Genomic DNA, 15,920 nt, shown 5'->3' with positions numbered 1-15,920 from the left:
TTTTTTTTTAATTTTGGCAGCTACCAGTGGGTATTACAGCAGAGTGCTAATTGAGCATGGGAAATGTTATTAAAAGGAGTAAAGTATTAGCATTTGAGAGGATTTCTGAATGTGCCCTAAACCAACAAGCCTAAATCCTGCATTTAACTAGATCTAATGGTATGAGTACCACAGCTTATGGTTCCACCAAGACCATATAGAGTACAGCATTTTCAAAATCCATAAGTACAGCTGACAGCTGGGAACATTTGTACACTATATTTGAAGTGGTGCTCTTGGTTGGGGAAAATGGGGAAAAAACAAACAAACATATGTCAACCTTTTAAAAGTACTTTTCTTCATCTAGCCATCTACCCAGATCATTAATGTACAATTTTGAAATCACAGAATTATTTTTGTTTGCACATTTACAAATATGATTCTTTAAAAAGTGATCTTGTAATTTCCGCAATTTTTTTTTATCATGCATGTCACACAACGTTGATTTAGGGGATGCAAGGTGCATAAATGTTTCCTCCTGTAAATGTGTTCCTGTGGGTGCCTGTGTTTATGTCTTTGTGCTTTGGTTTGTGTCTCTATGAGTGTGTATGTATTTTTTTCGGTGGGTCTCTCTGTGAGGGTGGGTGTGTATGTCTTTGTGCATTTTTCTGTGGATGTCTGTGAGGGTGTGTGCATATGTCTTTGAGCTTTTTCTATGGGTGTCTCTGTGAGGGTGTGTGTATGTTTGTCTTTGTGTATTTTCTCTGGATGCCTCTGTGAGGGTGGGTGTGTATGTCTGTGTATTCTGTGGATGTCTCTGTGAGGGTGTGTGTTTTCTGTGGATGTCTCAGTGAGGGTGTGCGTATGTCTTTCTGTGTTTTATGTGGTTGTCTCTCTGTGTGTGCATGTCTTTGTGTGTTTTCTGTGTGTGTCTCTGTGTGTGTATGTCTTTGTGTGTTTTATGAGGATGTCTCTGTCTGTGTTTCCTTGGGTGTATGTGCAAGTTTGAGTTTGTGTGTGTGTGTCCATTGTCTGTTCCTTTTTAGGACATTTTGACCTTACTACTGATTATTCACATCTTTCTACAGACTTTGAGACTAATGAGACCTTTCCGGAAGTCACCAATCTACCATTTAACCTTTAAATGATTGATTAGGCAGTTCAGGGCCCTTCCTTTCAGCCACTGCATGCTGTTGTCATCATTTAGTTGGCATCTTCCTTTACAAAAAGATAATCAGAACTCCATATTTTGTTTTCTAAATCTCCTTTTTTTTTTTTACAAAACTGTAGTTTACCTCATTACTTGTCAGGTCAATGTAAACAAGTGCTAAGTGTCTGTGTCTGAGTGTGTTTCTTGGCGTGTCTGCTAGAGTGTCTATATGTGAATCCTTATGTGTGAGTGTGTGTGTTTCAGTGTATGAGTGTGTCTGTGTGTTTTTATGTTACTACCTTTACAACATTTCCTAGTTTAAATAGACACTCAAGAATAAAGTGTATATACGTTTTAGTCACTTGGTCAAAAATTGCACATGTCAAAAGAGGGGGGGGGGGCCCTGATCAATGGTTAAGTCAGGGGCCCCAAAATTTCTAGTGGCGGCCCTGTGTGCCCTCCCTTAGAGGGCTCTTCTCTAAAAAAAAACGGTTCCTCAGTTTTATGTTCATTATCTATAGGTCTATATTCCCTTAAGTTCTCAAAGCGATTTTGAACTGGGATTTTCCAATTATCTTCCTGTCTATAGCTGTTCTGTCTGTTTATCCTCCTTGGATATTCCCATTCTCTTTGTCTAGGGTAATAATTTCTTTCTTCATTATGTCTGAAAGTGTTATGTCTAAACTCTTGGTAAAAATGTTCCCTATTTCTATATCTGGGATAATTGTAGCCTTCATAATGAGGGCGAGAGTTAGTGACATATGATTTGTCATAATTATAGTTACCATTATGTGAGTAATTCCTATTGTTGGTGTAATTATTGCGATGTTGTTGTTGTGAATCTTTTACTATCCTATTTGTGTGTGTATAGTCCCTTCTTGGTTCCTCTCTGTATTCTTTCTGTGATGTTTCATTTGGGTTTATTTCTTTATGTCCTAGGGTACTTTCGTTTATATCCCTTTCCATTTTTCCCCATTTTGTTCGTAGGAGGTCTTTATTTAAACTTGCCAATTTTTCCATTATAACTTTCTGTCTTTCTTTAAATTCGTTACTTGATTTTTTATCTTTAAGTTTCTCTTTTATCTCTAAGATATTATTTTCAATAATGGTTAGTGTTTCTTGTCTAGATCTTTTTAGAATATCAATCAGAGTATTTGAGGCTTTATTTAGAGTTTCAGACCATTCCTTTTGTAAGACATCTGAAAGTTGGAAAGTACAATTTTTGTTAATTTTTAGACCTTTAGGGATTATGCCTTTAGTCGTATATCTGTTTAAAAAGATTACTTCCATTTTTTGTTTTAATTCTTTAATCATATTGGATTCTAAATCGTGTAATAGATCTGATATTTTCTCAGATGGGGCAGAATTATTTGAAGGAGCATTCTCATCTTTCATATTTAAAATTATTTTATCTCGAAAATCAAAAATATCTTCCATTTATGAAAAAAAGGGGGGGTGAGGGGGGTACCTGCAGCAACTACTAAGTGAAGGAAGAACGTATTAGTGGGTGTGGGGTGTTAAGCAGTGCGCTGGTAATAAAGGTAGATACCAAGCACCCAAAAAATAAGAAAGATCCTTCCGTCTTTCAAAAAACGATAGATAAGTGAATAGGGGTGTTAGGTGCGCTATATAATAGCTGAAGGTATATAAAAAATTAAATGATATTTATCAGTGTTGAATATGTGAATATATAAAATAAATAGGTGATTATAAAGTGAAATGGATTAATTATTTCCACAATGATTTAAACTATCTAGTGTACAAATCTATATAACTATATTAACCAACACTCTGGAAAGATACACAGACAAGAATTTTTTAGATAATTACTGTGAGTAGCAATATATTTATAAAATAAAATAGAATATAAAATACATGTTACAATAAAAACATCAAAATTTGAGGGACGTCTCCCCTATATGAAATATAGAAAATATAAAAACAATGATAATTTGGTACTTTAGATAGTATTAACCTATGCTGCCCCAATATATAGAGAGTTAGGCATAAATGTCCATATCTTTGAACGTTCAAATGGTATTTGTATACCCAGCTGTATAAAGATAGATAATGGCAATTCAGATGTACACGAGCGTTATGGCCGATTATGTTTATAGATAGTTATATCTATCTTTATACAGCTGGGTATACAAATACCATTTGAACGTTCAAAGATATGGACATTTATGCCTAACTCTCTATATATTGGGGCAGCATAGGTTAACACTATCTAAAGTACCAAATTATCATTGTTTTTATATTTTCTATATTTCATATAGGGGAGACGTCCCTCAAATTTTGATGTTTTTATTGTAACATGTATTTTATATTCTATTTTATTTTATAAATATATTGCTACTCACAGTAATTATCTAAAAAATTCTTGTCTGTGTATCTTTCCAGAGTGTTGGTTAATATAGTTATATAGATTTGTACACTAGATAGTTTAAATCATTGTGGAAATAATTAATCCATTTCACTTTATAATCACCAATTTATTTTATATATTCACATATTCAACACTGATAAATATCATTTAATTTTTTATATACCTTCAGCTATTATATAGCGCACCTAACACCCCTATTCACTTGTCTGTCAGAAGATACTTAGATACAAGGTAATCACAGAGGTAAAAAGTATTAATATAACTGTTGTTTATGCAAAACTGGGGAATGGATAATAAAGGAATTATCTATCTATTAAAACAATAACAATTCTATGGTAGACTGTCCTTTTAATTTTTTGCAACACACTATTGTGTGCTCCAGCAATGCGCTACTGGGACAAAGCTGAATGCGTCTATTGAGCCAATGACAATAAACATATGCATGTAGTCACCAATTACCAGCTAGCTTCATGTAGTTTGTTTCTATTCCTGAGTCAGTCTAGGGGGGCGATTTTATCACAGTTCGAAAGGGGCCGTATACATCTGTTTCCGCTGCTGGAAACAGAAGTTAAGAAGCGGCTCCTTAACTTGTCTGCTACCTCTGAGGCGGCAGACAGCAATCTGCCCGATCGCAAAAGGACAGGTTGATTGACACCCCCTGCTAGCGGCCGATTGGCTGCAAATCTGCAGAGGGCGGCATTTCACAAGCATTTCTAGTGAAATGGTTGTGCAATGATAAATGCTGACAGCGTAAGTGCGGCGAACGTGATCCGCTACAGCGGATCATATCTGCTGCACTTTGATAAATGGGCCCCTATGTATGCTTTTCAACAGAGGATATCAAGACCAAAGTAAATTTGATTTTAATGGTAAATTGTAAAGGCTCTTAAAACTGCATGCTCTATCTGAACCATAGAACTTTAATTATGACTTTAATGTCCCTTTAAATGTATGGTTAGAATCAATTTTAGGCATTAAAAAAAGTAAAAAAAAAAGAGAGTGTGCAAGTTATCTATTTCACTAATAGCAAGACTGTGTCACACCATCTCTCATAGATTTCATAAAAATAATACAAATTTGCAGAAAAGCTCATATTTATGTAATTACTAAGTGATATTGTGACTGAAGTGATTCATTAAAGGGACAGTATACTGTAAAATAGTTTTTCCCTTAATGTGTTTACAATTGCTTTTTTTACCAACTGCAGAGTAAAAAATGTATGAAAATTAGCTTTTTAAGGTTTATTTCTGTATATTAAAGCTCTGATTTTGTGTTTTGAAGCCACAGCCTAATAAAATGGGTTGAGCTTGTAGGTATAATCAGATCTCATTACTGTATCACATTGTGCACGTATACCTGCTTCTTTATCTTATATCTGTCCTTAAAACAATCACCAGTACTTTGAGAGAACAATGGAAAATCAACATTTAATACCTTATCTCTGCTTTATCACACTGGGAGTGTAATTTCTTCTGCTGGCTGTGTTTACAAAGCTTATCTATAGCTGGTACGCGCGGCCACAAACTTTCAGAATAGGTGGGGATACCACAGGCTAAATTAACAATTTCAATTGCCAATATAAGGGTAAAGGAGCTACTTGTAAACAATTTAATACACTCCAGCAGGTAAAGTGGATCATTGGGAACAAATTAAAGGGGAGAAAATTTTTGAGTAAACTGTCCCTTTAATTTGCCTTTTTTATTTTTTAGATACTTCTTCCCTCTACACCATAAAAACAGAAAACTCTAAAACAACTGGCAAAACGTATAACTCTTCAAACCAGTTGGCAAATATAGAGAGAATATCCTCAGCTATAAAACAAAGACAGTGAGTATATATTATTAGCATAAAAAACAACCGTTGTGATCATTGGACCTTGCTATCATGAAAATATGTTGGGCTATTTTATATTTTGTAATGTATTTTTTTCTTTACTCTTTTCTGCACAAGAGCATTCTCTTTAACTTCTAGAAATGGATATATGATTAATGGAACATGGAAATGAGATTTACATTTTATTGCATCAGTGTCAATCTGTAGCCTAATCTCAGTGCAATGTGTTTAAATTGTATATGTTTTTTTTGTATAATATAGACTCACCGTATTTGCACGCCTTTGATCCAGTACTTTTTTGGAAGGGAGTTACTTGGCTGGGTATTTATTGTCATTTGGGTGCTAGTGGTGTTAGGTAATAAGAAAAACTTACACTGGGTGTTGGGTATTCTTAATAGTTGGGTTGGAGGGTCTTGGTGTCTAAGGGTTAAAGTAGGTTGGTGGTTCTAGCTTGCAATGAGTTAAATGTGGTTGGGGGGTCTGCAAAGGTAAATACATTTGGAAAATTCAAGAGGTAAAGATTTATTGCAGTGTTCTGAGCTTTTGTTATGGTCTATAAGAAGGGTTTGGGTTTTAGGAGTAAGGCAAAAACTACAGAGGGTAGCAGCCAGTGAGATTTGGGTACTGGTTTGTATTTAAGGTAATAGAAGGTACAGGAGTAAGGGATAAACTACAGAGGGTAGCAGTCAGTAAGATTAAGGTACTGGTTTGTATTTATTGTAAGGGACTAACTACAGAAGGTAGCATCTGGTGAGATTAGGGTTCTGGTTTGTATTTACTGTAATGGAAGGTACTGGAGTAAGGGATTAACTGTAAAGGGTAGCAGTTCATAAAATTAGGGTACTGGTTTGTATTTAGTGTAATGGAAGGTACTGGAGTAAGGGATTAACTACAGAGGGTAGCAGTCGGTGAGATTAGGGTACTGGTTTGTATTTAGGGTAATGGAAGGTACAGGAGTAAGAGACTAACTACAGAGGGTAGCAGTCAGTGAGATTATGGTACTGGTTTGTATTTAGTGTAATCGAAGGTACTAGAGTAAGGGATTAACTACAGAGGGTAGCAGTCAGTGAGATTAGGGTACTGGTTTGTATTTAGTGTAATGGAAGGCACTGGAGTAAGGGATTAACTGCAGAGGGTAGCAGTCAGTGAAATTAGGGTACTGGTTTGTATTTAGTGTAATGGAAGGTACTGGAGTAAGAGATTAACTACAGAGGGTCGCAGTCAGTTAGATTAGGGTACTGCTTTGTATTTAGTATAATGGAAGGTACTGGAGTAACGGATTAACTACAGAGGGTAGCAATCAGTGAGATTAGGGTACTGGTTTGTATTTAGTGTAATGGAAGGTACTAGAGTAAGGAATTAACTACAGAGGGTAGCATCTGGTGATCTTATGGTACTGGTTTGTTTTTAGTATAAGGGAAGGTACTGGAGTAAGGGATTAACTACAGAGGGTAGCAGTCAGTGAGATTAGGGTACTGTTTTGTATTTAGTACAATGGAAGGTACTGGAGTAAGGGATTAACTACAGAGGGTAGCAGTCAGTGAGATTGGGGTACTGGTTTGTAATTAGTGTAATGGAAGGTACTGGAGTAAGGGATTAACTACAGAGGGTAGCAGTTAGTGAGATTAGGGTTCTGGTTTGTATTTAGTATAATGGAAGGCACTGGAGTGAGGGATTAACTGCAGAGGGTAGCAGTCAGTGAGATTAGGGTACTGGTTTGTAATTAGTGTAATGGAAGGTACTAGAGTAAGGGATTAACTACAGAGGGTAGCATCTGGTGATATTATGGTACTGGTTTGTTTTTAGTATAATGGAAGGTACTGGAGTAAGGGATTAACTACAGAGGGTAGCAGTCAGTGAGATTAGGGTACTGGTTTGTAATTAGTGTAATGGAAGGTACTAGAATAAGGGATTAACTACAGAGGGTAGTAGTCAGTGAAGTTAGGGTACTGGTTTGTATTTAATGTAATGGAAGGTACTGGAGTAAGATATTAAAAGGCAGTCAACCCCAGAATTTTTGTTGTTTAAAAAGATAGATAATGCCTTTATTATTACCCATTCCCCAGTTTTGCATAACCAATACAGTTATAATAATACAGTTTTAACCTCTGTGATTACCTTGTATCTAAGCCTCTGCAAACTGCTCCCTTATTTCAGTTCTTTTGACAGACTTGCATTTAATCCAATCAGTGCTTACTCCTAGGTAATTTAACGTGCATTAACTCAATGTTATCTATATGACACACATGAACTAACGCCCTCTAGTGGTGAAAAACTGTCAAAGTGCATTCACATGAGAGGCGGTCTTCAAGGTCTTAGAAATAAGCAAATGATCCTATCTGGGTTTAGCTTTCAACTAAGAATACTAAGAGAACAAAGCAAAATTGATGATAAAAGTAAATTGGAAAGTTGTTTAAAATTACATGCCCTATTTGAATCATGAAAGTTTATTTTGGATTTAACTGTCCCTTTAAATAAAGAGGGTAGCAGTAAGTGAGTTCAGGGTTCTGGTTTGTATTTAGTATAATGGAAGGTACTGGAGTAAGGGATTAACTACAGAGGGTAGCAGTCAGTGAAATTAGGGTACTTGTTTGTATTTAGTGCAATGGAAGGTACTAGAGTAAGGGATTAACTACAGAGGGTAGCAGTCAGTGAGATTAGGGTACTGCTTTGTATTTACTGTAATGGAAGGTACTGAAGTAAGGGATTAACTACAGAGAGTAGCCGTCAGTGAGATTAGGGTACTGGTTTGTATTTAGTGTAATGGAAGGTACTGGAGTAAGGGATTAACTACAAAGTGTAGCAGCCCGTGAGATTAGGGTACTGCTTTGTATTTACTGTAATGGAAGGTACTGAAGTAAGGGATTAACTACAGAGAGTAGCCGTCAGTGAGATTAGGGTACTGGTTTGTATTTAGTGTAATGGAAGGTACTGCAGTAAGGGATTAACTGCAGAGGGTAGCAGTCAGTGAGATTAGGGTACTGGTCTGTATTTAGTGTAATGGAAGGTACTGGAGTAAGGTATTAACTACATAGAGCAGCAGTCAGTGAGATTAGGTTACTGGTTTGTATTTAGTATAATGGAAGGTACTGGAGTAAGGGATTAACTACAGAGGGTAGCATCTGGTGAGATTATGGTACTGGTTTGTTTTTAGTATAATTGGAAGGTACTGGAGTAAGGGATTAACTACAGAGGGTAGCAGTCAGTAAGATTATGGTACTGGTTTGTATTTAGTATAATGGAAGGTACTGGAGTAAAGGATTAATTACAGAGGGTAGCAGTCAGTGAGGTTAGGGTACTGGTTTGTATTTAGTGTAATGGAAGGTACTGGAGTAAGGGATTAAAGGGCAGTCAACACCAGAATTTTTATTGTTTAAAAAGATAGATAATCCCTTTATTACCGATTCCCCAGTTTTGCATAACCAATACGGTTATAATAATACAGTTTTTACCTCTGTGATTACCTTGTATCTAAGCCTCTGCAAACTGCCCCCTTATTTCAGTTCTTTTGACAGACTTGCATTTTAGCCAATCAGTGCATGAACTCAATGTTATCTATATGACACACATGAACTAACGCCCTCTAGTGGTGAAAAACTGTCAAAGTTCATTCTCATGAGAGGCGGTCTTCAAGGTCTAAGAAATAAGCAAATGAGCCTATCTGGGTTTAGCTTTCAACTAAGAATACCAAGAGAACAAGGCACAATTAGTGATAAAAGTAAATTGGAAAGTTGTTTAAAAGTACATGCCCTATTTGAATCATGAAAGTTTATTTTGGACTTAATTGTCCCTTTAAATAAAGAGGGTAGCTCTTTATTTAAATTTTAGTGTAATTTAAGGTACTGGTGTAAGGGATTAACTACAGAGGGTAGCAGTCAGTGAAATTAGGGTACTGGTTTGTATTTAGTGTAATGGAAGGTACTGGAGTAAGGGATTAACTACAGAGGGTAACAGCCAGTGAGATTAGGGTACTGGTTTGTATTTAGTATAATGGAAGGTACTGGAGTAATGGATTAACTACAGAGGGTAGCAGTCAGTGAAATTAAGGTACTGGTTTGTATTTAGTATAATGGAATGTACTGGAGTAAGGGATTAACTACAGAGGGTAGCAATCAGTGAGAGTAGGGTACTGGTTTGTATTTAGTTTAATGGAAGGTACTGGCGTCAGGGATTAACTACAGAGGGTAGCAGTTAATGAGATTAGGGTACTGGTTTGTATTTAGTGTAATGGAAGGTACAGGAGTAAGGGATTAAAGGTCAGTCAACACCAGAATTTTTGTTGTTTAAAAAGATAGATAATCCCTTTATTACCCATTCCCCAGTTTTGCATAACCAATACGGTTATAATAATACAGTTTTAACCTCTGTGATTACCTTGTATCTAAGCCTCTGTAAACTGCCCCCTTATTTCAGTTCTTCTGACAAATTTGCAATTTAGCCAATCATTGCTTACTCCTAGGTAACAACGTGCATGAACTACATGTTATCTATATGGCACACATGAACTAACGCCCTCTAGTGGTGAAAAACTGTCAAAGTGCATTCACATGAGAGGCGGTCTTCAAGGTCTAAGAAATAAGCAAATGAGCCTATCTGGGTTTAGCTTTCAACTAAGAATACCAAGAGAACAAAGCAAAATTAGTGATAAAAGTAAATTGGAAAGTTGTTTAAAATTACATGTCCTATTTGAATCATTAAAGTTTATTTTGGACTTAACTGTCCCTTTAAATAAGGAGGGTAGCAGTAACTAAGATTAGGGTACTGGTTTGTATTTAGTGTAATGGAAGGTACTGGAGTAAGGGTTAACTACAGAGGGTAACAGCCAGTGAAATTCGGGTACTGGTTTGTATTTAGTATAATGGAAGGTACTGGAGTAAGGGATTAACTACAGAGGATAGCAGTCAGTGAGATTAAGGTACTGGTTTGTATTTAGTATAATGGAAGGTACTGGAGTAAGGGATTAACTACAGAGGGTAGCAGTCAGTGAGATTAGTGTACTGGTTTGTATTTAGTGTAATGGAAGGTACTGGAGTAAGGGATTAACTACAGAGGGTAGCAGTCATTGAGATTAGGGTACTGGTTTGTATTTAGTGTAATGGAAGGTACTGGAGTGAGGGATTAACTACAGAGGGTAGCATTCAGTGAGATTAGGGTACTGGTTTGTATTTAGTGTAATGGAAGGCACTGGAGTAAGGGATTAACTACAGAGGGTAGCAGTCAGTGAGATTAGGGTACTGGTTTGTATTTAGTGTAATGGAAGGTACAGGAGTAAGAGACTAACTAAAGAGGGTAGCAGTCAGTGAGATTATGGTACTGGTTTGTATTTAGTGTAATCGAAGGTACTGGAGTAAGGGATTAACTACAGAGGGTAGCAGTCAGTGAGATTAGGGTACTGGTTTGTAATTAGTGTAATGGAAGGTACTGGAGTAAAGGATTAACTACAGAGGATAGCAGTCAGTGAGATTAGGGTACTGGTTTCTATTAAGTGTAAAGGAAGGTACTGGAGTAAGGGATTAAAGGCCAGTCAGCACCAGAATTTTTGTTGTTTAAAAAGATAGATAATCCCTTTATTACCCATTCTCCAGTTTTGCATAACCAATACGATTATAATAATACAGTTTTAACCTCTGTGATTACCTTGTATCTAAGCCTCTGCAAACTGCCCCCTTATTTCAGTTCTTCTGACAAACTTGCAATTTAGCCAATCAGTGCTTACTAATAAGTAACTTCACATGCATGAACTACATGTTATCTATATGACACACATGAACTAACGTCCTCTAGTGGTGAAAAACTTTCAAAGTGCATACACATGAAAGACGGTCTTCAAGGTCTAAGAAATAAGCTAATGAGCCTATCTGTGTTTAGCTTTCAACTAAGAATACCAAGAGAACAAAGCAAAATTAGTGAAAAAAGTAAATTGGAAAGTTGTTTAAATTACATGCCCTATTTGAATCATTAAAGTTTATTTTGGATTTAACTGTCCCTTTAAATAAAGAGGGTAGCAGTAAGTAAGTTTAGGGTACTGGTTTGTATTTAGTGTAATTTAAAGGTACTGGTGTAAGGGATTAACTACAGAGGGTAACAGCCAGTGAAATTAGGGTACTGGTTTGTATTTAGTTTAATGAAAGGTACTGGTGTAAGGGATTAACTACAGAGGGTAACAGCCAGTGAAATTAGGGTACTGGTTTGTATTTAGTGTAATGAAAGGTACTGGAGTAAGGGATTAACTACAAAGGGTAGCAGCTGGTGATTTTGGGGTTCTGGTTTGTATTTAGTATAATGGAAGGTACTGGAGTAAGGGATTAACTGCAGAGGGTAGCAGTCCGTGAGATTAGGGTACTGGTTTTTATTTAGTGTAATGGAAGGTACTGGAGTAAGGGATTAACTACAGAGGGTAACAGCCAGTGAGATTAGGGTATCGGTTTGTATTTAGTATAATGGAAGTTACTGGAGTAAGGGATTAACTACAGAGGGTAGCAGTCAGTGAAATTTGGGTACTGGTTTGTATTTAGTGTAATGGAAGGTACTGGAGTAAGGGATTAACTACAAAGGGTAGCAGCTGGTGATTTTTGGGGTTCTGGTTTGTATTTAGTATAATGGAAGGTACTGGAGTAAGGGATTAACTGCAGAGGGTAGCAGTCCGTGAGATTAGGGTACTGATTTTTATTTAGTGTAATGGAAGGTACTGGAGTAATGGATTAACTGCAGAGGGTAGCAGTCAGTGAGATTAGGGTACTGGTTTGTATTTAGTGTAATGGAAGGTACTGGAGTAAGAGATTAACTACGGAGGGTAACAGCCAGTGAGAATAGGGTACTGGTTTGTTTTTAGTATAATGGAAAGTACTGGAGTAAGGGATTAACTTCAGAGGGTAGCAGTCCGTGAGATTAGGGTACTGGTTTTTATTTAGTGTAATGGTAGGTACTGGAGTAAGGGATTAACTGCAAAGGGTAGCAGTCAGTGAGATTAAGGTACTGGTTTGTATTTAGTGTAATGGAAGGTACTGGAGTAAGGTATTACCTACAGAGGGTAGCAGTCAGTGAGATTAGGGTACTGGTTTGTATTTACTGTAATGGAAGGATTAACTACAGTTAAATTAGGATTAAGACATTGGGAATGTATTTTGCATTAATTGCAGTGATGTAGGTTAGTAGGAAAATGCAGTGGAAGTGCGGAAGTTGTGTTTTTGTTATTTATTGTGATAAGGGCTCCAAGGTTACAAAGTTAATTGTGGCAGGTAATGGCCATTATGGTTAGAGTTACATTTGGCTTTAGTGGTCACAGTGTTAGGAGGTTGTTGTTATGGTTTCTGGTGCAGTGAGTGATGAAGGGAATCAGAAGACCCCCTTAATATAGGTCAAGCACTAGTACCTGTGTAAAATGCCAGTGGTAACACAATACAGTAGATCATGTAACCTTTAGCAAAAGGCCACTACTCATGGAAATAACATAAGTACTGGCTGATGTTAGTCTATTAGACTCACTAAAATATGGATTCTACATTTGATGTAGATAGACGGGCTAGACAATTAAAAAGAACTGCTGACTTAAATGAGATCTTTAAAATGGGGAGAGAGTAAGCGCTAAAAAGCTTAAAAGGCTAGTAAAAGGAACATTTTAATACATATAAATATTTACAAATGGCAATCAGACGCATGGATCCATGTCTGACTTAACAAAAAAATATATATATATAATAAACAAATCTAAAAATATCTAAAAATATCCAATGGAGTATAGCATGTGACGCTGACTTAGTGAGCCAGTGATGAGGAGTTAGAAGGACATGTACATTCAATAATATAAACAACCTAAGTGAGTGATTGAGTGCACACAATAGCTTTCAACAAAGAAAAATAGCATTCACAAAAAATAGTGTTCACAAAAATTGGCGTACATAAAAAATGTTCAAATGTTCAACCGGTTATATGTAAGTGAATCCAGTAGTGTTTCCTCCAAAGTGACGTGTAGAAATATAACGTGAAGTCAATAATAGCAGAATGTAAACGTTGAGTGGGTCAAATTATTGTGGTTCAGCTGCTAAATTAAAAAATTGTAAATCCGTGAGGTGTATAAAAATAAAAATAAAAATAACTTGTGAAAAAACCACGTGGAAAACTTGAATTCAAATGATAAACAAAAGACAAAAATCAAAAGACAAAAATATCAAAAGACAAAAATAGAAAATCAGTGATAACATGCGACCGCTAAGTTGGTTACCCCACACAGTATCCCAACTAAGTATTTACCTCTGCATTCATCACTATTTTCTATGTACCTATAAAGGGAGATCGAATACATGAAAGCTATAAACTAGAGTGGAAGTGAAAATCGAAAATACTAACCCTCTCCGTTTCCTATAAAAACCAAGGGAAATGTAAAAATTCAGAGTGGGCATAATACTTGTTCTGTATTACAAAATGTTAGTTGCTCATTAAAGAACAAAATCATATCAGAGAGAGAAACATAACATCAGGCATAGGACAATTTGGTCACAAAGATACATCAGCAACAATGAGTAAATATACAAGCATAAGTACATTTGTCAAGTAATTAACACCTGGCAACAGATCCATACACGGGAATAATAGACCTAAAGAATTGCGACAATGTCGTATTGAATACACCCAGCTTTGTCAAACTGAACACATTCAGTATGACAACTTTAAAATTGTCATATTGAACTAAAAAAGTATCATAGAAAAGAAAAAAACCTGTATTCATACACTGGTCTATACATAACAATCCAATGTAGGACTACTTAATGTGTGAAATGAAATATCATAATTTGAAGATTTTGTATCTTGTATCCTCTACCCCACGTCTGCCCCAAAGTCAAACAGAAGCCATCACTTTGAGTGTATTTACGTCTGATCTTACACCAGCTGATTTCTGGTTAATGGTCACCTAAAGTCCTTTAAATACACATACAAATGTAATGAAACCCTCCCAATTAGATTTGAGCTTACACCTTCACTGTGAACAGATAGGAAGATCCTTGATCCCTCTTGAGACATTACAGTTTGTCATCGCACCATCGGCGGTGAGATACAGCATTAGGATGCAATAAACGTCTCACAATGTTAAGTTAGATAAACATTGCAGGTCTATACTTTATCAAGGTCATATATGACTCAATGGCTCCTTGAGAATACCCATAGGCTTTATTTTCAAAAGAACTAGAAGGAAGCAGTGAAACGGCTATCCATTACAAAAGTATGAACAAATAAAAGTAAATTGTAAAGCTATTCAATATTAGGATCCAAGAATGTGCCTAGAATTAATATAGCGAGTTTTATTAGAAGCAGTTTTACTATAAGCAGTGACAGATTAGCATTGTAAGAAATTACATACATTATTCAAAGAATTGACTATTCCCAGTAACCGATTCTATTACATAATGGCACATTGACTCTGACATTATATGTTATAGACACAGAGACAATGAGCCATAGTAAGATCGGGTAATACCGAATATCTGAGAAAGATCTGTAGTCCTAATAAGTGAGGGAACTACATATTCCATAAGTCAATGGGGAATATGATGCTGCACCTTCCGGTCATATGATGCAGACCGGTGGACCAAAGAACTTCCGGTCACATGATAGAGACCGGTGAATCGAATAAACTATGTCTCCCAAAAGCTAAAACGGAAGTTGATGCCGCGATACCAGGCCACTTCCGGTCATAGCAATTTTCAAAATAAGATCGCATTTGAAATTAAGTTTTTGACATCAACAGGGGCAATTCATAAATGAGAACCAGTCCATGTAAATAAATAAGCAATTTGAGCCCAAAGAAAGGGGAAACCCGCCCAGAAAACTAGCTGAGTTAACACAGAATATAATAATAACAACATTGACAAAACGCTACTATTACCTAATAATGAAAATAAAAAACAAATAAATAGGAAAATCTAGATTTATACTAGAATTTGTGGCAATAATAGGAACCAATTAACCTTTAAGATGGGAAAACAAACATAACATAGGAAATACCCCAGAGATGCAATGGGTGAAACAGGAAACATAACATAGGAAATATCCCAGAGATGCAATGGGTGAAACAGGAAACATAACATAGGAAATATCCCAGAGATGCAATGGGTGAAACAGGAAACATAACATAGGAAATATCCCAGAGATGCAATGGGTGAAACAGGAAAGGGAGGTGCCTCTAAAAATGGCGCCAAAACAGCACCAATCATTTCAACACTGACCCTACTTAAAGCTCCCAGATTTTCTGATACAGTATAGTCTTGAGAAAGGCCTAGTCTAGGCCGAAACGCGTTGGCATACTGGTGAGCTTGGTTTTAATTACCTATATTATATATCATATACAGTGTTGCACTATTTGTTTCTCTTTTGTTCCCTTTTAGGTATTTTATCGATGTATTTGTTTGTTATGGATCTTACCAAGGATTTTTAACATCTGAATTAAGGATCTGTTTTCACTAGATCTTTAGTGCTTTTTAATATTATCACTGATTTTCTATTTTCGTCTTTTGATATTTTTGTCTTTTGATTTTTGTCTTTTGATTTTTGACCTTTGTTTATCATTTGAATTCA

The 15,920-nt window shown here is 36.1% G+C and overlaps 1 protein-coding gene across 1 annotated transcript in view; it reads left to right on the top strand.

Annotated features, from left to right (window-relative positions):
- RGS22 (regulator of G protein signaling 22) overlaps window positions 1–15,920 on the top strand; it is a 354,545-nt gene that overhangs the window by 248,535 nt on the left and 90,090 nt on the right. The window contains exon 26 of the mRNA XM_053715916.1: window positions 5,228–5,345. Within this exon, the coding sequence (XP_053571891.1) occupies window positions 5,228–5,345 (118 nt within the window). The remainder of the gene's footprint in view (window positions 1–5,227; window positions 5,346–15,920) is intronic.

Source organism: Bombina bombina, chromosome 5, assembly GCF_027579735.1.
Source record: "Bombina bombina isolate aBomBom1 chromosome 5, aBomBom1.pri, whole genome shotgun sequence".
NCBI lineage: Eukaryota > Metazoa > Chordata > Amphibia > Anura > Bombinatoridae > Bombina > Bombina bombina.
Note: the sequence above shows the minus strand (reverse complement) of the source record. Positions and strands in the feature narration are given on the sequence as shown.